Source organism: Anopheles funestus, chromosome 3RL (assembly GCF_943734845.2).
Source record: "Anopheles funestus chromosome 3RL, idAnoFuneDA-416_04, whole genome shotgun sequence".
In the NCBI taxonomy this organism is placed as follows: Eukaryota; Metazoa; Arthropoda; class Insecta; order Diptera; family Culicidae; genus Anopheles; species Anopheles funestus.
Genome location: NC_064599.1, coordinates 27706841 through 27731932, shown reverse-complemented (window position 1 = coordinate 27731932; position 25092 = coordinate 27706841). Strand labels below are relative to the sequence as shown.

Sequence of the window (25092 nt, the reverse complement as noted above, 5' to 3'; positions counted from 1 at the left end):
TGTGCGCGAGCGTCCGTCATGCTGTGATGGGTGAAGTCACTCAAAACCGGTCCGTATATTAAAACCGAACGTCGTTCCATGTTTCGTTTCGGAGGGATTCGTTTTTTTGTACAAACAACCAGGCGTCTCCATCGTTTGAAGGGATTTTTTTTACAAACAACCAGGCGTCTCCATCAGCTGCGCTGAGAAAATTGTAACGCTCAAGCAGTGCTTTTAAGCAAACGATTGCAAGCGCTCTCGGTAGCGAACTGATTAATGGGTGCACCATAAACCTTAACAGCAGCACGAAGGACCACTGTACCGTTTTCTAAATAAAAGCTTGCCCTGTGTGTGTGTGTGTGTGTGCGTCAGCAATTCTGCCTTCTGCACACGCCGCATAAATCATGAAACTTTTCACCAATTACAATGTCAAAATTTTAAATTTTCCTCATCAGCAGGCTACAGATTTATCGCACCGTGTCGCACTGGGTGCTCACTTGAATAAACTAGCTGGGAAACGAATCGAGCTGGAACGTTGTGTATGAAAAGCGTACTTGTCTCCCGTAACTAGCACGACAACACAAAAACCGAGCTGAAGAAAATGGGTGGCGGTGGGTTGAAAGAAAAATGAGCTTTCCGTTTTATTCTCACACAAATTTTCACCGAAGCAGTAACAGTTCCGGTTTCTGCTGATGATGAATGGAAATCTTCGCATCAGTCGTTCGTTCGTGCAGAGACATCGCAAGGGCAAGAGAAAAAGGGGTTTCGGTTTCGGTTTATGCGCCGCGTGCCGGAGTATTTAGAGAAGTAGTCCAATTTGATGGATCACATCGTGGCATGTGGTAGTAATGGTTCCGCTTTCGAGCATTGAGATATCCTGCTGCTCCCTGGAGTGGAGAGGAGGGGAGAGGGGAAAACAGCTAGGGAGAACATGTTCCGATAGATTCCGGTCCTTTGTGAAGGTTATTCCGGTACGATTACGCTCAACAACCACGGCCAGATAAAGTTTTGTACAGGCAACCGCAAACTGGAAGCAACCTTGCCGTTGCCAATGATTATGAATGATCGCGATAAGCATCAGGACTTCGTTATGCATCGTTATTGGGCGTTGCTAGAATTGTGCTGTATTGTGGCCAAGCCTTTCCTTGTTGCGACGCACGATTGGTTTAAAATAAGGACATGGATCAGTGGGCTGATATCCTCGGGGGTTATGGGCGCATGGACACATGCTGTACTTGATGGGTGTGCTGGTTGATAGTATGGTAAAAAGAAGGCAAGACTTACAGGCGACAGTAACTTAATTGATGTCTTTCGCACACAATCACTCCATTACTGGTATCACACGTAACCATTGGGGAACGTTGGAATGTAGCGTGTGTAATTATTGACTAGTGGTCAATGTTGTGAAACTGGCGTGTGGAACCATGAGGAGATATGTTGTCATAAAGCTAGCAATATGCACAGAGCCTAACCCTAAGTGAGGTAACGTTTCGTGCGTCACTGAAAGGTTGTAAGCGATGATTAGTCGGTAGTTCATGTTATTCGTTTTCCCTTCTTGTCGGATGTTTTATCTACAGCCATGTGTGCATTCGATCGCCGCTAAATGGAACTATCACGCAGGGTAGTTATTTATTGAGCTATCTAGCATATTCGATGTCTATGGCAAGTGCTATGTCATGTCCATTTTTACGACACAGTTTAAAATAGAAAAACACGTTTCATGAAGTAGGTTATAGGAATAAGTTTCAAGGATTCTTGACACGAACAAAATTTTATGAAATGTTTCTATAAAAGTTCCTTGGATTACGTTTCTGAAGCAGTAAATGACTTATAGTTCATAATAAACTCTTATTTTCTTCTTTTTAAGTGTCATAATCCAAGTCCTAACTGTTAATATGGATTAGATGTTCATCTATGTCTCTTTCGCTTTAGACATCCATTGATTCTTTTTCATATTTGCTTGTTTTTACATTTATATTTCTTTTTGTTTTTGTTCATTTACATATTTACTTTAATCTTTGAATATGATCGCGAGAATTAACTCTGTGATGAAATGAATTTTGACAGATGTAATCGGAACGACGCAAAAGTATATCGTTTTGAAAAATACTTTTTCGGACAAAAATCCAGTAATTTCACAGTCAGTATTCTTCCTGAGATTTCCTTATAAATCTCATGTTTAAATAATAAGTTTAATTAAGTATAAATAAAAGTGTTATTTTTCCTTTTATGTATGTATGTGGAAAGCTTTGTTGTAAAGGTTACAAAATGAAATTAAATTAAAAGTACTTTATATGTAGAATTAGGAAAAAAGTTTTATTATTTGGGAAACCATAACGATTGCTATTTTTGTCACGGATAACGTATAACGCAACGTAAATTGGTTGGTGTATTCTTTCTTATCGTTAATTGACAGTTTCACAAATGCACATATCCTGTCCCCGGTAGACAGACAGTTTGTAAACGGGGTGTTTTAACGAAATGGGAAACGCTTATCCGAAAAGCACATACCATCTATCATCCGCTACCAGCAGCATCATGGCGGGCCGAGACCACAACACACCGACATACAAAACGTAATGTGTCTCATTATCGCGTCGTGTCGATCTAACACCGTACCTTCTAACGATAGCCCAAAAGTGTCTCTCGTTATTCAGATTTCCGTGGTTCGGGGTTTTCTTCGCTTCCGTCTAATTAGGCTGGTGGCTCAAGTGGATGCCCTTTCGTGTGATCCCAAATGACAATCTTCAGCCCGGAAGGAATGTACCGACGAAACGTTTCGTCTGCGTTCGAAAGGCATCCCACAGTGGAGCGTTGTTTTGGGGCGGTGATTTTGTGAATCCTATTAATTTCCCTTATTCGTCGTTACGTACGGTCCGTAGTATTGTACCGGGAGCTCGGGAACAAAACGATCCTAACGTCGATCGACGAACGATGAGGTGGTACATGAGGCGGGGTACGCCGGGTTCCGAATGTTGGAAGCGAACGAAGGGTATTAGTCACTAGCCGGTTCGAAATGGACGTAACGGCGTGACGACCATTTCTATGGGTAATATCATTTTAATTGCGTCTTCATTTACGTAATCTATGCTTGTGAAGGAAGGCTCTGAAGACTGTTGAAACCACAATCGTCATTAAGCATATCAGTGGAAGGCAGGTTTTTGGTTTTATTCAAAAGGAATTCAGACGGTGTTATGTGCCGTGGAGAGCAACATTTGCTGTCAATTGAACCGTGACTAGATGATTGCGAGTTGATTTAGATTCCAGAGTAGCTCAAACATTGTTTTTAAGGATCTTAAAGTCGATATTTATAGCAGTTTATATAAGTTGCTGCGTATATGTAGCACTAAGGAACGCTAGCCTATGTCTTCCACAATCATAGTTATACAGTGCGTAACAAAACTATACGATCTAAACGAAAAAAAAACAAATAAAATATTTAGCCATAAAGTTACGTTACCAACTGTAGATTATCTTTGCTGTGACACTATTCCTGGAGCAATATTTTAAAAGTCGTTCAAAACATTGTCATTCGTAAATGAACAAAATGGTGTCATATCGCTTCCTGAACCTGAACATGCTGAAATGTTTTCACACAAGCACTTTTCCCATTCGCTCTGACATTCGTTTGCGTTTCGTACGACTACAATAAAGTAGAATGGTTTGCAAAAATAGAATTATTCTTTTTCGCACAAGATGTGTATTTTGCGATTGTACTATAGCAGCCAGAAAGGATTATCAGAAAAATGGGGAAAAGTTGAAAGGGTAGTTTCGTGTAGCGTATATACTTTGTTTGGACATTGTTAGGGAACTGGTTCGGGGAGAAAGTAGAATAGGTACGTTGCACGTGTAAAAGAGAGAGAGAGAGAAGCATCTCCATTGGTTGCGGTTTTGGGGGTATTTTTTGCATGTTCTTCTGCCCTCTACACTTGATGTTGCTGTTTGCTTCAATTTTCTCAAGCATCCACCCACTCCGAGATCATGCCGAAGCACAGCACAAGAGAAATAGCTTTTATACGTCGGAAACGAAGGAAAAGGACTGTTTTTCTTTTGCACTGAACCGTACTGATCACTTACAATGAAGGACTGAAAGCTATGGGTGGATGTGTTTTTTTTATTGTATCTTTCTATGCTTTATGGCAAGGAATAGATGTGTATGTATAATACCGCTCGGATAGAAGGACTAAGCTCTCAGCCTCTCAAAAGCTCCCTTTATGATCGAGCTAGAGACGCAACTGTATGGTACGAATGTGAAAAAGGAAATGCTTTTGTTAACGTGCAACGCAATTTATTTACCTTTTCAATGAACAGTGTGACGAGTTTTATCGTGTGCTAGGTATGTCATGTATATGGTGAAATATACACAACAGGCACATTGCTTCAAGAAGATCGATAACAGTTCGTGCGGGTAATACAATCAAATATCGCAATAAAAGTATCGGTAGAGTGTTTAAATGGGATTTGATTAAAGGAGATTTGAATTAAAATTATTGTAAAATTTTTCATCTTTGCAAAAAAATGTTATTAATTATTTTATAAACACTCTGATTGTACTACTGACAGTGACCATAGTAAATATGAATTTTTTTTTGAAAAATTAGTAGTAAAAAAGTACTATAAGTGCTTATGCCGAGAACGAATTGGAAAGTTATTACCTAGAACCATACAACCGTAAAATTTTGAGAAACATTTCTTCTACGAACAGTTAGAAAATAAGTATTTTAGTTAACATTTATTGGTGTAGAGGAAAAAATCTTTTTCTATTTTTTAACAACAACAAAAATTGAAATTGCAATACTTGTTCATTCGCGTTTGACATCGGAGTAGAAACAAAATCTATTTGCAACACACAAACAAATCTCAACCGAATGGCCAAAAAAAAAAAGATCTCGCATTCCGCGAAGTCATGTTCGCCGACAGGAAGGGGGCAAATAAATATGCCAAATAAACAGTGCTGCAAACAACCCTAATATGTGGGAGTAATTCATACGCCCGTTAACAGCAGCAAGGTTCGGTGTGTGTGTGCATCATACTTGCCGACCGGCAGCCCGTTCTGTATAGATGCAGCACTGCCGGCAGCACACATAATGCTCTCGTGATGGTGCCGAAATCCGTGGTTCACCAAACCAATGCAATCCGATAAAGTCTTGCGGCTTAAGAAGCTGCCAACCCGCGCAAGAAGAAATAAAGCTTGCAGTATGGGAAAGGAATTTCTCCCACTGAATCGTAACACTGGGGAACCAGATACGGTTGTATCGCGAGCAAAGGACGCCATAAGCAAATGTTTGTTATTTCTGCAAGAACAGTAGTGCTCTCGGGCAAGTGGGTTTTTGGTTGTTTCCTGATAGTTTGTGTGTATGTGCATTTTTTTTGTACGAAAAAAAAACATTTGGAGAATGCTGTTCTTTTGGTTCTATTTGTGAAGGTAGACTTTAAACCATAAAGGCACTCTGCGTTGACACGATATGTTTTATAGCAAATGGTTTCAAACCACCAAGAGGTAATAACATTTTACGATACGTTCTTTTTTCACAAAAAGTGAAAAATTTGTTCTTTTTTCATGTGAAAAGGGTAGTTTTTGGGAATCTTTATTCAATCGCCAAAACAACACTGTTTTCTGCTAAGGTTACTATTAAAATGTAAAAAGAAAAAGGATTTTAGAATTATAGAAAAAAAGTCATGAATTCATTCGTCACTTAAACATGTTATAATTGGCCGATATATGTTCTTTTGGTCTCTTTAAAATCTCATACAAATTCAAACACACATCTCCCGTCACACTGTACAATCATGGTAACAAAACTACATACCCCACCCAAACAATAACAAATTGACCTCGATTCGATGCAACTAAAACCGTTAACCACTTCCATTCCAAATTAACCCCAAACCATCACCACGTCCAAAATCGTACCTGAAACCTGCTAAATTATTGTACCGCAAAATTTGTTCATCCAAAAAACTAACTCATCTTTTCATATTCTGCATAACATTTTTATTTTTTTAGATGTTAAAATGAAAAACTCTCTATTGCTCTACGGTAAGTGGTGAACGAGCCGATGGTGGACGTTTGGTTAGCAGATCCTGGTCCATGAAACGTGGGCAGTTTGATGGCTTTTCGCGCTTTCCAATTTTCCAACACACGTTTTTTCTTCCAAACCATTTTGTTTCGATTCTTTCTCTTTTCTCTCCCTGTCTGTGTCATCCCGGCGCACAACCTCCTACACTGGGGTTGTCTTGGAATTTCTTCCCTTAATGTCCTGCGGTGTTGACGTGTGTGTGTGTCTCTCTCTCTCTGTGTGTATGTGGGGGTGTGCGCACATGGATGAACCACACGTACCTTCCTGGTACTAAATTCATCACCATAAACATCATCTCGCGACCATCATCGGGGCCTCGGCACTGGCAACATCGTTTATCTTCCGATCCGAAACTTCGATATCTCTGCGACATTGGCAACATTCGCATTGTTTCGCGCTAACGAACGAACGAACCTGCAGGAAGTACGTAAAACGTCTGATTATTAATTCGCAGTTCAAGTAGACACGTTATTTTGCAAATAGTAACTTGGTTGATTCCACTCTTCTTGTTCATCTTCTTGTTCTCTTTCGAATCCTTGCATCAATATAAGCATATATTAAATCCCTTTTTTAAACCACCGCCCCCACCCCCCTGACCTGAACGTTTATTTGCATAAACCGTGTCCTCATTTACACTTTTCGTACACCGTAACGAACGTATGATCGATATTCATGAATATATAATCAGCGCACTAAAATTAGTTTATAGCACCAGTGAATAACAACGTGAACCATTTTGTTTTCATTTTTGCATGGCAACTACTACCTACAAAAATTACACTTCGTGTTTTTCAGTTGTCTACCTAATTTTCCTCTAAATGTGTCATTTGATTGAATTGTGTTTCGAAATTCAAATTGAAATCAAAATTGTTATTTAATTTTAACTGTTTTTCTTTAAAATTTTCAAATTTGTTTGTTTTTCGTTAAAGGTATACATTTAATATTTTTACGGTGATTTTTTTTGCATGGTAGTTTGTAGCACAACCCCAAAAATTACGCGTCAAAATTAAGTGTGCTAAGTGATACTTTTATATAAGTGTATTTCAAAACTATTGCACCAAAATTCTTCACATATTCTCATTCTTTCTATTAAAAATTTCAATTTAAAATATCATAATGTGTAAATCGATAAAATAATTGGTAAAATACTATAATGTTTTCAATAAAAGATGAATAATTTTTATACCCTTTTTTTAAATAAATTGGATTGTCAATTTTTTCTCATTCAACTGATCATTAAATTGATTAATCAAATAAAAATGCCAAGCGCAAAACAAGATTTCACTTCATTTTATCACACAAAAATATCTGCTACTGCTAAATAATATCCTTACCAACTTAATCGAGCAATTGTTGTACAAAATATCAATTGCATGGGCATAAAGCGTTCCTTGCGCTACAACATAATTGACAATAAATTACACCATTTGTAATAGTCATTTCCTCGGCGCAGGTAGTAAAATTCGTGGCGTAAGTTAATTGCAGCTTTCAACAACGACCTTTCGCCAAATAAACTCACCGTTATTACCTCTAGGGGTTGAAGTCACGTTTGAGACTATTCGTCAGGGGGAAAAAAAGTTTTTTTTTCTCGCTATCCGCGTTCAATTTCCAACGCTTTATGAAACTTTACGGTATGATCTTATTGTCGCTCGTTGCTTTTTAGAAAGCAATGACGAAGTATATACGCACACAGCCGGAGAAGTCTTCCATTTTTGCACTGATCCTAGCGTACTCCTCGTTGTAGCTTGTCGTTAAACGAATGCCTTTCAAGATCCCTGGCACGTCAGCGGAGATAGCGAAAATCAGGATGGATAAAGTATTTCATTTAATTCACCGTGAAACATTTTTGCTTTTGGCGTATTTCGCTTTCAACGGTACAGCGAGCTCGAGGTAGAGTTTCTTTTTTTTACGGTATTAAACATTCCCCGGGCATCGTGACCTTCGCAACGTTGCCGATTGGTCAGAGAAACGTCCTTGATTTAGCAGATCCTTTGAAGTGGATTGAAATTATTTGTGGAAATTTTAATTGTCTCTTCTGGCATTAGATTGACGTAGCTTTGCGGCTTTTGTTCCATTAGTCTTGAAAATTCATTTGTCCGACACATCGTTGTCCTGCTCAAATTGTCAAGAGCCATTCTGGTATCGTCCATCAATGACCGACTACAACCGCGACATCGTTCGTTTACTTTGGAAATTAAATTCTGTTTATCTTTGTGGCAACTTTTCTGACAGCTTTCCCGGACGTTTTAAGCTGGTCGTTTCTTGTCGTTAAGTCAAAACACCTCCACCAGCAAAAGCAATGCCACGTTAAAGTTTCGCACTCGTCCCCCCAAAATGGTAACGGTGATATGAATCGACACTGGATGATGCAAACTGGTGTCTATGCAAACAAACGATTTTCGGTGGTTTTTTTAGCATAATATCGTGAATTAGAGGATAAAAAAGGCACGAGGCGAAGTAGTATGGTGCGGGTGCCACAACATAAATCCACTTTTCTGCAACAGCAAACGGTGGACGGATTCAACTTTTCATCCACAGCACACACTCTCACACAGTTAGATGAAGGCGTATCGGGGGAAAAAAGCCGCTTTGTGCTGCGGGCTGCATACTTTCAGGAGTGATTTACTGTTGTACAGTAAGGAAAGCGTAAAAAAGTTTCAATTCCGGTTTGATGTTTGCTTTCGGTTTTGTTTGGCAAATGAATTATGACTGTGTGTGTGTATGGTGGAGATCTAGGCATGGAAGCTATTATATAAAGAAGGCAAAACGTAAAAAAAACACAAAAGCATTAATACCGTTGACTGGTTTGAAATAAATTCCTCTTAAAGCGCACAGTAAACGACACGTAGATAGTGGAAAGTTTTCAAACGATAATGCAAACAGTGGGATAAGTAATGATTTGCAACAATAATCTTGTCAAAGTTAAATTAGTGTTGTTTTGGTTCCTGTTTTGTGTGTATATAGTGTGAGTTTTCCACGATTTATAACAGATGTTTGTTTGTCGGAGTGTTAATGTTATAAAACAAACTAACTTTTTTTTAGTTTTTTACACGATCTACTCTAGTTTGGTTTGTAATTTTAGTTTCTTGTGTTGTAGAAAAGGTATTAGCTATAAAAAAATAGAAAGCGTCAACCTCATGGTTGGTTGCATACATGGATGAGTGGATGTAGAGCGTTAAAAATATAACTAGTTTTTAATGTAAATTCATTTAATCAACTTTAAAAAAAAATCTGAAATGGTAAATATTAATTACGATCCATTAATTAATTAATTAATTAATTAATTATTGATTTAATTAATCAGCTGCACAATAGCGCAGCTGTCGTTATGCTGGAAATAAATTACATTAGTTGATTAACATTTTTGTCATTTGTTTAATGTAATTAATTACTATTCAAAAGGGTCAGTTTGAGGAGCGGCTAAAATAGCTGATTTGACCATAGCACAATGATTACGCCTCAATCTATGCAATCGACAGCCTTAGCAACATGCGATGAGCGCTTTCTAATTTTTGCCCATATTTGAAATAAAACTCAACCCTATGTAAACTATGTTCATTAACTAAAGTCAAAAACATTTTTAAGGGGCATTATTCAGTGTTTATTTGTTTAAACTAATCTAATGATTGTTAATGCAATGATATAAAACATGCAAAACTTTTATTTGTGTTTTAAAACAAGCGTACTCAAGCATGGCTCTAAACCTGGTACGATCGTGCCAATCAACTAGAAGTGACCGATTGCAACATTTTTGGCGCAACATGTTACACCGCTAGCTGTTTTATCTTGATGTGAAAAACACTTGTCACACATGCGACCATTTTGCGTAACCAGCAACTTTACACGGTCGGGTGTAAACCATATCGCCGTCATGTAGCAATTACGCGCCCGAAATGGTTGAAAGATAAAAAAAAAATGAAATGCAAAATACCCGGCCCATGGTAACAATCAGCCGCGTGGTAAAACAGCTTTTTTTGTACCTCGAAAGAACAACCCCGATACGCTACGATATGCATGGTGGAAAATCTAATAAAAGTTTTTCACTTTGCGTTCGGGTGCCACGCCAACAGTGGCTTCAAACGGTGTTTCTTACGTGCTGTTGCGTACCACTTCTTAGCTAAACTTTCTTTCTTTGTATCGACGTGTATGCTCGCCCTTGTCAGCCTGGTTTCCACTCACACTGTGCTTGTACTTTCTTCCAGCCGAGGATGACACGAACGGCGAAGCATCGACCTGTGGCCGTATCCTGATATTTCTATCCTGGGTGCTCGTCGTCCTTACGATGCCGTTCAGCCTGCTCGTCTGCTTCAAGGTAAGGGTGGCAACAAATTTCGACCAAATTTTCCCAACTATCATTCCAACAAATGACGACGTTTTGTCAGCCGGCGGGAAACCGGGAATGCGGGAACGCGGAAGCAAAGGGAATCAAATTTAAATTTTCCATCCCTTGTTCGGGCTGTTTGCATATCACTACACACACACACGCACACATAGTTCCTAACACACATGCATCCATATGCGTGCTATCTGCAGAAACCGTGTAAACCACAAAACCGTCCTGACGGTAGAAAACTAGCGGGAAATTGCTCTCATTTTGAGTGCTCACATCTATTTTTCTCACTGCCGAGAAAAAGCCACCAAACCACCGAACGGGGTAGAACGGCAAAGTCAGGGGATGTTTGAAGGGTACTGGCTAAATGAAGTGTGAACTTAAATAAAGTGACGGACGATGTGAATATGAAAATACCCGGACCGTGTGGCAAACAATTTCACCCCGCCAAAAATTAAAAAAAACCCACTCCCAGTCGGAATAATGGTGTGTAGCGAAGTTTCGTGCAAGCCCGGAAGGAAAGAAAAGAAAACAACGGATGCTTTATGGGCGCGTATAATGCACGCGAATAAAATCGGGTTCCTGGGGCGGCATCATTCGGTCGGCAAATGGCAAATGTGTGAATGGTGGCGGGGAGCTGATTGTGCAACAGATTTATTGACTTAAGATGAATGATTCGGCAGCCTTAAAAAATAAGAACGCCACATAATAATGATGGGGTTAAAAATGTTGAATGGATGCAATGAGAACAAATGGAAATGGAAAGAATAGATACAATAACAAAAAGTTCTATTACGAAGGAAGAATGTCGATTTAGGGATATTACAAAAGAGAATACTTTAATTGGCAATTTGTCAAACCTTTTAACGTTTGATTTTGAAGGAATAGCTATGTGATCCATATGGTGAATAATGGATTATATGTAAATGATAAAACATTATTCAATACTTTTATGCTCGAAGCACACAGGATTCTTCAAAGAACTTTAATTTGACCATTTGATTGATTTTAGTATAATGATTTTTCATTAATTTCAAAAATTAATAGTTATGAGTTTAAAACTTCTTTCGTAGGAAAATATGTTTGTTATTCATGAAGAACAGCCTGGATGTATCTGTGTCTTTAAATATTACGCTCTGTGCAGTAATCCAGAATACAATTAGAACGTCCTAACAATTACATAAAACTGTCTAGCCAGTGTTTATAAATTGAGTACCAGCAAATTTCTGATTCTCAAGATCCTCCATATATTTACATTATTTATTCTACAAATCCATACTTTAGACGAAAATTGAGAGGATATCGTCCAATCAACAAGACAATAATGTTTCTAATTATAAAATAAGCTTATATTAGTAGTCAACACTAGTCATTGCGTCAGCGAACACTATTTGTATATTGCAATATGATATTATACACCATGACCCCGTCACTAAACGCTTAGCAATTGTTGCGTTTGCGAACGCGATCCAGATTTAATTTGCTCCATATAACTCCATATTACAAAAAATTGCGTACAGTCGCAGTCGTGTATTTTTGCTATTTAAAGCGCGACTTGACGCCACGACAGTAATGGCGGTCAGGATAGCTCGATTTTGCTGGCAATAACAAGGAAAAACAAATACAAATTCAAAAATTAGATCGGTTGAGTGTCATTAAATATTGTAAAGTTTAAAAAAAATCTAGTGCCTTTTTAATTTTTAAAGTACGTACGTGTTGTACATCATTATTGTGAATGTAGATACTATTTTCAAAACATAAGAATTGCTGTTAATTCGAAAAAATAAATCTCATCTCGTGGACATTTCCCAAAAAAAAATATTATAAATTTGCTAATCTCTTAAGGCTATAAGCCTTAGTTTTTTTTGGGAAATATAGCAAAATTTATAAATTGATGTATTTTAATGCAAATTTATTGAAATAAGATTCTTTTCACTCAAATAATTGCTGCATTGTTAGTGAATTTATTGTTGGTATGTTGAACTTGCTTCAACAATGTCGGTATAAACAACGCTTTTGACCATCTTGCTAGATAAATATAGCCCACTACATACAGGTGTTCGATCTGTTTCGGAAGCTTATTTAAAAACATCTTTGTTCACCTATTTATCTTGTTACAATTTCTTCTGGCTATCGGAAAAATTATGGCAAGGCACACAAGAAAACAAAACGAACAAATCTGCGGTACTGTTAACAGCATCCGTTGTTTGTATCACAGGAGTCAGCAGTATCCGGCGACGCGCTTTCTTGATGGTCCGTTGTTTTGAAACATCGTCACTGGGCTTAAAAAAATTGCCTTTCTTATCGACTTCATCAAAACAATAAATTTATTATTTATTTAAACAACCTTGAAGTCACGCCAGAATCGCAAAACTATTTTGGAAAATTGAGCTACTATTGTCGCTCCGTTACATCCGTTATAATTGAACTCTTTGCATGACCTTAAGGTTCCTTATAATGAATATATTCATAATTAACTATAAATGTTGAAAAAATAGCATTATGAAATAGAAAGTCAAGGTAGATATACCGAGATATCACAAATATTCTTTTCTACTTTTGCTATGCGTAAAATTTCCTTCAACCTGAATCCTTATGGGTTTTTTTGTAGCTGAAAAACAAATTTTCTATTTTTTTCCAACAAAAGGAAATGTTTTCCGAGAACAAATTGCACCATTTATTAATTTACAAACGGTTTTTTCCTTTAACAACCATTTCCCTTCGGTACAAGCGTCCCGTCTTGGCCTTTTTGGCCGGTAGTTGGAGAATAATTTAAGCTACGCAATTACACCTTCTGTTTCCTGTACCTACACCATTCTACCCATTTTCTTCTACGTCTACAGGTCGTGCAGGAATACGAACGTGCCGTTATATTCCGATTAGGTCGTCTGATGCAAGGTGGCGCCAAAGGACCAGGTAAATTAGCCGGAACAATTTTCCCTTCCCTGCCAAATGTATCAAGTGCGGCATGGGCATTTGGTACGGATGGTAAAGAAAAGTGAAAAAGACACGGCAGCCCGGAAGTACTTAGCATATTAATTGATTCACGCCTTAATTGTTTTTTTTTCGTTCTTTCTTTGCTTGGGGTTTTTTTCGCGATTTTACGCCATCTTAGGTATCTTCTTCATACTGCCATGCATCGATGCATACGCGCGTGTTGATCTGCGAACGCGAACGTACGATGTACCACCGCAAGAGGTAAGTAGTGAGACCGGTTTCTTACTCATGTTAAGTTAAGTGTTATGCAAATGCAACAGATAAAAATGGTTGACGATCTTAATCGAGAAAGCGGTTTGTTTACTGATGTTACGCTTTCATCTCAATCACTTTTTATATCTCGCACAAACGCATTCGATCCTGATTCTTATGCATGGAAATTTATTTCCCAAGGTTTTGACAAAGGACAGCGTTACCGTGTCGGTCGATGCCGTCGTGTACTACCGTGTGTCGAACGCTACCGTTTCGATTGCGAATGTCGAGAATGCGCATCATTCGACCCGGCTGCTTGCCCAAACCACACTACGCAACACGATGGGTACACGGCATCTGCACGAAATCCTCAGCGAGCGGATGACAATCTCCGGCAGCATGCAGCTGTCGCTCGACGAAGCGACCGAAGCTTGGGGCATTAAGGTGGAGCGCGTCGAGATGTAAGTACTGGTTCAAGCTCACTCCACTCTTGCTCACTTTCGATCAAAATGCGATCACTATCGAATTGTCCATTTTGTTGCTTCCCTACACCCTTTCCCCTAATTGCAACCCTTACAGCAAGGACGTGCGTTTACCGGTGCAGCTGCAGCGTGCAATGGCGGCCGAAGCAGAAGCCGCCCGGGAAGCTCGTGCCAAGGTAATTGCGGCGGAAGGTGAGCAGAAGGCATCGCGGGCACTCCGGGAAGCCTCGGAGGTGATCGGTGACTCACCGGCTGCACTGCAGCTACGCTACCTCCAAACGCTAAACACCATCTCGGCGGAGAAGAACTCGACCATCGTGTTTCCGCTACCGATCGATATACTGACGTACTTCATGAAGTCGAAAGAGGCGTTCGTGCCGAACGCGTAAGCCTTCACGGTTTCCCTTCAACAAAACCCAACCCTCAATCTTTTTTTTGCTACCATTAAGTGCTTCTGTCACATCCATTCGGCATCGTCGTCACACTTTGTCACGGTGTTGCTGCTTTTTTGCGTTACATTCCCGTACCACAAACTACATCTAGCAGGGTGTGCGACACTAACACAAATAGCACAATTGTTTACACAAACAACGGATGCTGCTGGTGAGCTGTTTCTCGTCCACCACATGGAATGGATATTGATTGTTTGCTAAACTTGCTAAGGTTTTATTTTAACCCAGTAAATGTCCTGAAGAAGCAAAAAGAAAAAAAAAACTGACGTCTTTCACTAACAAAAATGCATGAGTTGTAGACAGGAGCAGCAGAAATGATGACTAAAATCAAAACCATTGCGTAGGACACTAAATGATATTCAGACATAATGGCTTGTAGGTGGCATTGTGGAATCTTTCTTTTTTTATTGGAAACGATAAAACAAACAGCCCAAAATCCATAATACAATTGTAAAGTTGAACGAAATAGCTGTGCAAAGAAGCAAACGTAGCAAATGATTGGGGGGAAACAAAAGTCAAGTTGGAATGAACGGCGCGTCGAAGGGTATCGAAAATGGGAGCCTGAATCTGTTTCGTTGTCGCCTCTTTTTCGGGTGTTTCGTTCCACTTCGAAATGGTTGGCTTTAGGGGATCCATTGTCCATTGGTTCTGTCTCCTTACTAGGAACGATCCTGCTCGTAGTCCTTGAAAGCTTGTTAAAGTTTTTAATATAACTTTTGCAAATTGTTTCCATTTCCGTTTTCGTCGCCGTCCTTTACCATGAAGTCCTTTCTAGCAAATCGATGGTTTTCCGTTTTTGGTATGTCTTCACGGTGGTGGTGCTTGTATCGATAAGCCAGTCCACCGCCAATCGTCACCGACGTCCGTTCCATCCCTTAAAAATGGAACCCTTCTGGGGTTCGAGTTTAGGCAAAAGTGGAACCTTTTTTTGTTTTTGTTTCAAGCTTATTCACTGTGAGTGTATGCAAAACAGGCATAAAAAAGGATCGTGCAATCGTATAGGCGCAAGTGAAGTTGTTGCTCGGAATGGATGAATTTTTAAGCATTCATTTCCCGTTCGGTAAAAGTCGGTCCGGCATAACTTTTTCATCTATCATGCCGTGGCCATTTATGAGGGGATTGTTTTGAAAGTGGAACATTGGGAAAACAGCGAAAAAATATCTAAAAGGATGTTTGGAACACACCGTCTATAGGGTTGGGGATGAGATAGATACCAAAAAAAAGCCCGGATGAAATACAAAACGGTACACTTAAGAACATTAAAATGATTGTTTTCAGCGTTTTTTGTTGTTGGTTTTCGGTTAAGGTTTTGCGATACAAACAAGCACAATTTATGCACAATTAAAATTTTACAAAATATTTTTATTTCAACCCAAACACATCTGCCGGACGGGAAGAATATTAAATTGTAATTTAACTTCCCCTAAAACCTAATTTAAAACATTCCACAAAATTTGACCATTATTTTACTAACGTTTAAATCAGTGTTCCTTTTTGTACTAAAAACGCACGCGTTGTACTAAAAAAACGGTAATTAAGCATTTCCTTAGCGTGCACCACACTGAGATAAGGTAGTGAATCATATCATTCATCCTGAGGGCACATGATTATCTAATTATAAAGTATTTCGTGATCAGTGTGGTAGTTTTGGGCACCATTCACCGTGTTAGTTTCCTACCTGGCGTGTACTAATTACAGCTACTAGGATGTGTTTTTGTTGCACACATGCTTTTATCATCACCAAAACTGTTGACTTGCGTATTTAAACGATTGTGTAACTCTTTTACTCATCGTATGTATAAGTTACTTTTGAGTGCGTGTTGCCGCACATGAAATCATACGCACACATTGATGTAGTTTTTTCTGTGTGAACCATTAACCCGCGCACAAGGGGTTAGATAGACAAAATTGTAATGCTCTGACTATTGTTTCAGAAGTTGAATATGTCAAAAAAAAAGATGTAAAGATGTTAATTTCTTCTACCTTAAGCGTGACCGAAAGGCTTCAAATAAAAAAAAACAGTAAAAAAAATCACAGAAACAAAACGAATAAAAACAGAAACCCGGTGTCAAACTGTACATGCAAAATAAATGACCAATAAATCAAAAAAAAAAGTGAACAAAACTCGTTGAAAGTGATATAAGCTTTAAGAGAGGATAAAACAGTATCGCGAACATGAAAGCACATAAACAAACACGAAAGCTTAGATAAATGCAAACATTTGTTAAATGATAATGAACACAGGCGAAAAAGCAAACCACGAGAAGAAAGTAAAGCAGGAACACGAAAAAAAAGGATAACCAAGAAGAAACAAAAAGAGGAAATAAAGAAAACATAAAACAGGTGTATGTTAGTGAACGTATATAGACGATCAGTTGTAATAGTTTTTCCTTTTCTTGTCATTCTAAAATATCAAGCACAAAATCAAACACAAAAACAATAAATGCACCACTCATGACATTCTTTTGGATATTCATTCACATACCTCACGTAAACAGCAAAACAGTATAGGATCAGTGTGGATAAACACATTTTTTTCGCCTCATTTCCTTCAATTGTACGTGTTAATAATAACCAAGTGCAGCGGGACAAAACGGATGTCCGTTTTTAATTCTCATCAATGTTGTCATTGCCGTATTAAAACGAACCAAAGAGAAGCAGAAAACAAAATCTATTCTGACAACAATAACAAACAAAAACGCTAAGAAGTTTAATCAAGTGAAGAAGAGTACCACTGTAACATGATAGTATAACGAGCCACTTTACCACGTTAGTTATTTGATTATATTAATGTTAACAAGTGCCACCGGTGCACACACTTACACAAGAAAGTAAAACAACAGCAACAAAAGTTAAAAGAAAGGAAAGAAAATAACAAATCAATCGGAAAAACAAGTAGAGCAAAGAGGAAAATAAGAAACAAAACAAACAAAAAAAAAACAGGAGACCCAATAGATACTATACTTAGTGCGGATGAAAATAAAAACAAGGTTTATAAGACGAGATGTTTTGAAATTAACGGATCACTTTCAAACTCGATGTTCTAAATATTTCACTATCGCTGTGTTCAATACAGCTTCATAACTCTGTCCAGGGAAAATAAAAAAAAAGAAAGAACGGAAGCTCTTCACGCTGCCATGGGCAATCTTTCACTCGAAAGTGTCAAAGTATGTGGAGAATGGGGAAGCAAATTGTAAAATGGAATTTATGCTAGACTTTGTTCCCCGGGCCGTGCCCGGTGGAGGAAAAATAAAGCGGTCAGAAGAGATGAAGTGGCCGGGGCGGATTTAGAAGCGTATCTAGTTAAGTGATCACACATACACACAAACACTTATATACACACACACACACAAACACATCCATCGTCACCGGTTTCGGTTGTCCCGTTCCGTACCTAGTAGGTTCCATCACACCGTACATATGCCCCGGACAAGAATGTTGAACTATTTTTCTCGTGTTACTTACATTTTCATGATCCACTCGGAGTGTTTTACTAGTTGATGGACACAGATCAAATCAAAAAAAGTATATTATGCATATAACAGAAGATACAAAAAAAAGGTCAAAAAATTATTACAGAGGAATGAGAATATACCACAAATATATTAACGATGTTGAGCCGGAATGGATTACGATTGTTACGAGGAGTGTAAAACTTTAGAACAAAAAAAAACACACACTCACACATACAATGATTAGTTTTGCAAAACAAAAGAAAAACAGAAACATCTCATTAGAAAACCTCTATCAAAACGAAACTAAATAACTGAAACGTGTGTTCTGCCAAGTGCAACTACGAACTCATCAACAACAACGCAGAGAATACACTGGTGAAACCGTGAGCGCCAATCACACCCAATCATTAAAAAAACATAACACGTACAACCTTACTGATTGTGACAAATGATCAAAAACAAATTCAAATAAACAAATTCGTAAGAAACATTTCGTTTTACAGAAAATGGTACAAAAGCTGGGCTCGCATTCTTGCCGCTTCCTTTTTATTCCGACAAAAGCCAACATCCGAAATAGTGGCGCGTTTGAATACAATGCTTAAGACGCTAATGGACAGGGACTCCTTTACCTTTCAAACCTTCTCACTTATTGCTAGTGCACGGTTGCTGTACGTAATCGAGACAGAAGCCACGATTATCCACATCGGTCGGTGCTTCGATCGAATCCGTATGAAACGCCAACCGGAATGGACGTATCGTCGACACGACCGTCCTTTCAACGGAGCTAACTTCCGCATTGAAAGTGCCACCACAAATCTTGTCCTCGCACGTACTGGCCATCGGCAAACGGTCCGCAATCTTCGCACACGGTACCATCAGCCAATCGTTCGTGCAGGAGTTGGGTGTGCCCTGCGTACCGCCACCCACCATCGCCTGCACAATGCTATTGCTATTGCCGGACAGTGTGAACGTGCGGGACCGATTGCCGGGTACCGCACCCGGGCAAGCCGTATACTGAATGCTGCAGAAATTGCGCTCCGTCCGGATGCATATGCTGTAGTCCTGGTTCGATAGCTGACGTCCATTGATTGGATCGAAGTTGAAGCTCTTCACTCGTCCACTCACGCCCGTGTGGTACTGGAGACATCCTTGGTCGGCTTTGGCGATGGCACCGCACGGGATCTGCGATATACGGACGCGCCAGGTACGGGGGAAGCTTGGTCCACTTGTGATGACGGTTAGTATGATGGGATTGCTCTGCCCCATCCCTGCATCTATGTACACTGTAATGGTGCAAAATGTGAATGTGTGAATATTAAGGTTTGTATGCATGGTAGCACAGGTAGGCAGAAATTGTTACTAAAAATAGGAAAAAGTCGTTTAACGCTTCGATGTACTAACCAGTTACTAACGCTAAAGTATGATTGTTGGTCCTAAATTGAAGATCTAGAGCTACTTCCGTATCTGTTTGAAACTTTCGTCTGTTCTATTTGTATGTGCAGTTTCTGTAGCCTGATGTTGAAACGGGTGGCAATCTAAAGAGGACAATTTCTTTTCTCAGTAGTTTTTTTTCTTGAGAGAAGAAAATCTTTCATTATCAATTATAAAGCCGCCATGATTTTGACCAAATCTTAGCTACAAGTATCAGAATCTTACAGCCTAAGATAGACCCTGTCGTTAAAGTCCTTTTAGTTCGTCCACATGGGCAGAGACCAAAATTAAGATGGAGTTATGGCGTTGATGAGTCCCCCAGAAAGGCCGCTAGATGATGGGCTTCGACCATGATTGGTTTAGATGACTGCGCCGGGAGTCTCCAAGATAATATAAGTTTGATGGTTCTGATGGTATTCATAAAAGTCGTCTAAAATCTTCAAGAATTGTCCAGTTCAACTTTTAGACGAAATCGTCAGTATTGTAGCAAGATATACAGTTAAATAAGTGTATGAGTTGTACTGCAAAAATCGTTTTAAATATCTGGACGTTTCTATCGAAGTTCTTGTTAGTTCCCACTTATTTCAGTTCATAGAAACTGTATTATAAAAACTGACCGGACATAAAGGTCACAACAGATTGATTGAATGTTTAGACACCAAACAAATCCATTCAGAGTTGCTTACTCACAACGTACTTCTAAATATTATGTTAATTGCCAACTTAGAATCTAGAGCTACTTACTGTGTTCTCCCGTAGCACTTCCACAGATCGTCGGAGCAGGACTTCCACCCGACACAAGAAACTGATCCGTGTTACAGATGTGATTCACGATCTCAGGGCCATTCAGCGAGAAGTGATCGAAGTCAAGCCGAATTTGACAAATGTCCGGATGCATCTTCAAGATGGTCAGCTGGCAACTACCGGTCCCATCGGTACTATCCGGATGATTCGGGTTAACAAAGTAGGTTCCATTTTCACGCACTACACCACCACACGACGCCATAACTGTAGAAAAGGTGTGTTGAAATAAAGCCTGTGTACTTTACAGGCTCATTGAAATTACTCACAGATACAGCACGTCCCATATCCACCGGCACAGGGTCCAGCCGGAATGCCACCGCGCAGTACACACTCGTTGTTGGGCTGACAGGATCCATACTCACCGGAAGCTGCCGAACACAGTCCTTGACCCCACTGGTACACGGTAAATATTGGTAGAACTGTAGAGATATGAAGACGATGGAAAGCAGTGCTTAGTGCATCCGTTTGACGTCATTTCCGTGATGCTGGAGCAAAACTTCCAGCCGAGTGCGATCGACGCACAGTGATAATGGTGGACTGAATGGTGATGGCTTACGTCGGAAGCAAAAGCTTTGACTAATGACAGCACAACGGCACCGAAGCGGAAGATGTGCAAGTGGAATAATGGAAGCATTGACCCGAATTTCATACTTTTAATTGCATTTTTTGTGCGTGTGTTTTGGAAACGAAATCTGTTATTGCGGAAGTTTAGATACGCCATATTGGGTTGTGTAGATTTGAAGCGATTTAAAAAGATTATATTTTTCATCATTAAATATTTTTTATTTTATTTTACTGGTCGGAAAAGCTAGAATAATTTTCAATTAAAAATTAAATCATAAGGGTATAATCACTTCTAATGTCTACCTCGTCAATAACTAAACTTTAAATATCGACAATAATTTAAATTGATATTCAATAACAAAACATATCTTCACTAAGAAACACTTCAGTCACAGAATTTCAAATTGCAATAAAAGGAAAAGCTCATAAGACATTGATTTCAAATATGATCCACTCATTTCATCACCAGAATCCGTACGATTTACTCCATCTGGAACGTACGTACGATTCAATTACGCAGAATAAAAAATCCCTCCTCATCTGCTTATCTGTGACTACCACCGGCCGAAGCCGGTTCTATGGCTGCTGAAATAAAATAACAAAAAAAAAGCTACCATCGTTCCTAGCGCTCGTTTATCAATGATCCCACCGTGATGCTTTGGAAGCTTCCTAACCTTCCGATGCAGATGTATAAAGTCGGTTGGTGGTGGTGATAGTAGCATCAAATGAACTTTTTAATATTCAAAACCAAATCCACCAGAATGTCGAGCAGAAGCGGTTTTTTGTGTGTGCAGATTTTCGTGTGGCTTTCTGCTTCTGGTTTAAGATCCATTTTTCCCCCATCCCTCTCTCTCTCTCTCTCTATCTCTCTTTCGGTGAAACTGGTGGGATTTGCCCAGCTTTAAAAGCACAACGTCCCGCTGATCCTGAATGATGGTGAAGTCGTTGCGTTAAGTGAACGATACATGTACGATGAACTCTGGTAGCATCGTACGCGGGACCCAGTGTTGTTTAGTTAATTAAATTTGAACCAATCTACCAGACGAAGCTGTTTGGGTCCGTGTTTTTTTTTCTGCCGAATCCAGTACCCTTGGTACTGGCAGTAAATGGTTAGTTCTTTTTTGTTGTTGTTATTTGATACCTACCCGAAGAATCACTAGTTCGACTGGTGGGGAAAAGATCGGAAAGAGCAGAAACAACTGGCAAGCATGTACATTGATGGGGAGTCGAAAATATGTTACTGAAAGTGAGCCACCCAACCTCCAGCCAGTTCGTTGTTTGCCTTACGTTTAATGAAGCAACCGAAGCATCTCCCTTTCTCTCTTTCTCTCTCTCTCTCTCTTTCTAACACCAACCGGACCGGTTATGAATATTGAAGCAGAAGTGCTTTCATCGTACAGGAGCTTGCAGGATGCAGGATTCGATCCTTTCACACTTTTACGTGCGGTTGAGTGAAAGCTCGTACAGAAATAACTTCCACAAACAAGGCGCATGTGGAGTGGGAATGTCCTTCCGTTTCCATGTTTTTTTTCTCTCTTCTTCATCCCTCACACTGGATGAATGTTTGGCCAAAAAACCGAGAGCCAAAAAATGGGACGTGTTTGCAATACGTAACGGAAAGCGTTTAAAGGTTCACATCTAGAGCTAGAGGAAACACTTTACGCAGTACGAGAGACTGTTTTAGTCTTGATTACATTGACCGGATGTAAGCGTGCGGTAGATAAAGTCATCAGATCGAATATTCCAAGGACGCATTTACCGCATGTTCCGGCCGTTCGTCAGACACGAGCGCCACCGGGTCCGGGTTTATGTGTCAAGTGGCGCAGTTAGCCAAACGCAATGCTAACATCCTTGAAGACCGTGCCTAGAGTTGGCGATTGTTGTTTCCGCCACACATTATTTCATGCGAAAGGATAATGTCCGCATTAATCATGCTTGACTCTTTCTCTTTGTTTGTTCATCACTGTTTGTGCGCTTTTGTGTTCGTGAGGAAGCATATAAGAAGGGAATTTTTTCACATATTTTAATATTATTCTCTTCATGAGCATCATATTTCGGTTAGGAGAGTAACACTTTAGAAGGAATTCATTACTGTGAAGTGGCTTTGGTGAAAGATAGTTTATTCTTACAGCGTGTATCCCGTCGATTTGCTATCTGTCTGCTGGCAAGTGATCGTTGTGCCCGAAACTCTTGCTCGTGCACATTCGCCACTGTTTGTTGCACTAATAGCTGTAACACTAGCATCTGCACTAGAGCCACCAGTACGATTTTCTTATGGAAATCATCACCCCCGCCGAGTGGACACACTGCAACGGACATGATGAACTGTTTCACTGTTTGTAGCAAAATTATTAAATCCAAATATCTACCAAAGCTACGAATATACTAGCGAGTAAATTATTGTTCACACCGAATAACTTTTAAATTGACATCTTTTAACTACCGACAACGTGCGCGTCATGAATGTTCACAGTGACTGCGGTGCGTACGAGACTTTGTTGGTTTATTTATCACTTCACTGTACACACTGTTTTACTTATAATTTTTTTTTGGTCGTTGCGGTTCGCTTCGTGTGCAGTGGTTGGTAAACTATCATCGTCACCGTCTGGGAGCAGATGTAACTGAGCGCATTGTTATTTTTTTTGGTTATTCGGTACATAATTCTACACGGTTAGTGTTGTTTTGTTTAATTTCATTTATGCTTTGAAAGGTAGCTCTTGGTTGGGCATTGCATATAATTTGTGCAATCAAAATATGTTACATGAAAAAATATGAAAATAAATAAAAATAAATTGAGAAACAATACGAAATAAATAAAATTAATTTTGACACTTTTTAAATTCAAAAGAGATTTTTGAGTAAAAAGATGAGACCAATTAAAATTCAACAAAAACCAAACTGTTTATAGCAGCTATTTTTATAGCAGCCTTTTTAGCTGCTATTGAGATATTAAGGTATATCACTAGTGTTTTAATTTTATAGCATATAATTAATTAGTATGTTTGAAAGCTTCTTTTTTGTATTTAAATAATAAAAAATTTGATGTCATTCAACCTTAATCTAACATTCCCTAAAAATTTACTTTTTCTTTCTTTTTTTAAACAGCTCAATACCGATGAACTCGTGCCCATTTTTTATTTGTCATAGTGGTGTATTAATGATCGATAGATAGTAAAACAGCAAACACACACGCCAATACCCCTTTTATTGCACAACAGCACAGACTGAGAGACACCAAGAGCCAAAACACATTACACGCACACGCGATGATGTGATGCGCTACAGTTGATAAGGAAGAAAATTGCACTTTCCAACAACAATGACACAATTATACCAACCGACCGATGGAAACCCAGGTAAGGGGGGTTTTGGGGTTGAAAAAAAAAACAAAAGCTCGTTGCTTCCTTATCCTGCCACAAAATACAGACGCTCCAGTAGGTCGGGAAGTAGCAGTGTTTCAGTGTTTAATTTACTTCCCTCATTCCTCGGTTCGGTACGTTTTGCATTATGCGACAATAATTTCACTGACCGGTGCACGAACGTTGGCCAACACACGGGGGGAAAAGTGCCATCGAGAAACTCGTGCACGAGTCTGATGTGTATCTCCGACCGGATCGGAACACTGGAATTGTACACGGTGTTAAGCGAAAGTGCGAAAATGTCACCCAAAATCACCTGCCTTGTAGTGCTTTGTCTAACACCGACACTAAGTGCATTCCACTTCGGTGCCTTTGGAGGTGGGTTTATTGCATAATGTTGGTGACCCGGTTCCATCGTACCGTTCCGAACAACGGAATGGGTTTGGCTGAAGATGCCTTAAGTCTTCTTCATCTCTCGGTAGTGGTTTCATCAATATGATCAGAGGATGAGAGCGCGCCCGTTCTTGACAACTTTGCCACACTGCCACACGGTCCCGGCTTGCTTGCCTACTTCTGGTCAATGAGCCGTAACCGAAAGGCTGGCAAGAGATTGTTCCCAGCCATCAAGAATAGTTAGAGCAAAGACTGGGAGCTACATATGGGTGGTTCGTGATCGAAACATACCCGCCCGGAAGTAAGTTGTGTTGAAGCGTAAATAATGTGTGGCTTATAGCTGCAGGGAAGCGTCACGCGGTGATGCGACGGACAGTTATGGGACAGTCGGTTGATGATGTGGGCCTGCCAACATAGATAGAGCCAACATTTCCGCACGGAATGAGATCAACTTTTATGAACAATCATTTCGCTTTCACTACCACATTTATGTATCATTCTGGCAGCAATGAACCAACACCGATAATGTTTTTGAAAATCTCTGTCATTTTAATGCTTTAGGAATGATAGTTAA

At 39.4% G+C, this 25092-nt stretch overlaps 2 protein-coding genes across 8 annotated transcripts in view; one reads left to right on the top strand and one right to left on the bottom strand.

The window, feature by feature from the left end:
• LOC125769847 (band 7 protein AGAP004871) overlaps positions 1-18484 on the top strand; it is a 59869-nt gene extending 41385 nt beyond the window's left edge. For all 7 annotated transcript variants that reach the window (XM_049438774.1, XM_049438776.1, XM_049438781.1 and 4 more), the window contains 5 exons: positions 10262-10371; positions 13233-13305; positions 13505-13587; positions 13780-14039; positions 14158-18484. In XM_049438774.1, coding sequence (XP_049294731.1) covers positions 10262-10371; positions 13233-13305; positions 13505-13587; positions 13780-14039; positions 14158-14449 — 818 coding nt within the window. In that variant the 3' untranslated portion in view covers positions 14450-18484. The remainder of the gene's footprint in view (positions 1-10261; positions 10372-13232; positions 13306-13504; positions 13588-13779; positions 14040-14157) is intronic.
• A 97-nt stretch (positions 18485-18581) lies between these two features.
• On the bottom strand, positions 18582-23666 carry LOC125769844 (uncharacterized). The gene is made up of 4 exons (XM_049438768.1): positions 22896-23666; positions 20469-20621; positions 20143-20406; positions 18582-19250 (listed from the first exon to the last, which is right to left on the bottom strand). The coding sequence occupies exons 1-4, from the start codon at positions 23083-23085 to the stop codon at positions 18610-18612; spliced, it is 1248 nt and encodes a 415-aa protein (XP_049294725.1). The 5' UTR covers positions 23086-23666; the 3' UTR covers positions 18582-18609.
• Positions 23667-25092: the final 1426 nt, after the last annotated feature.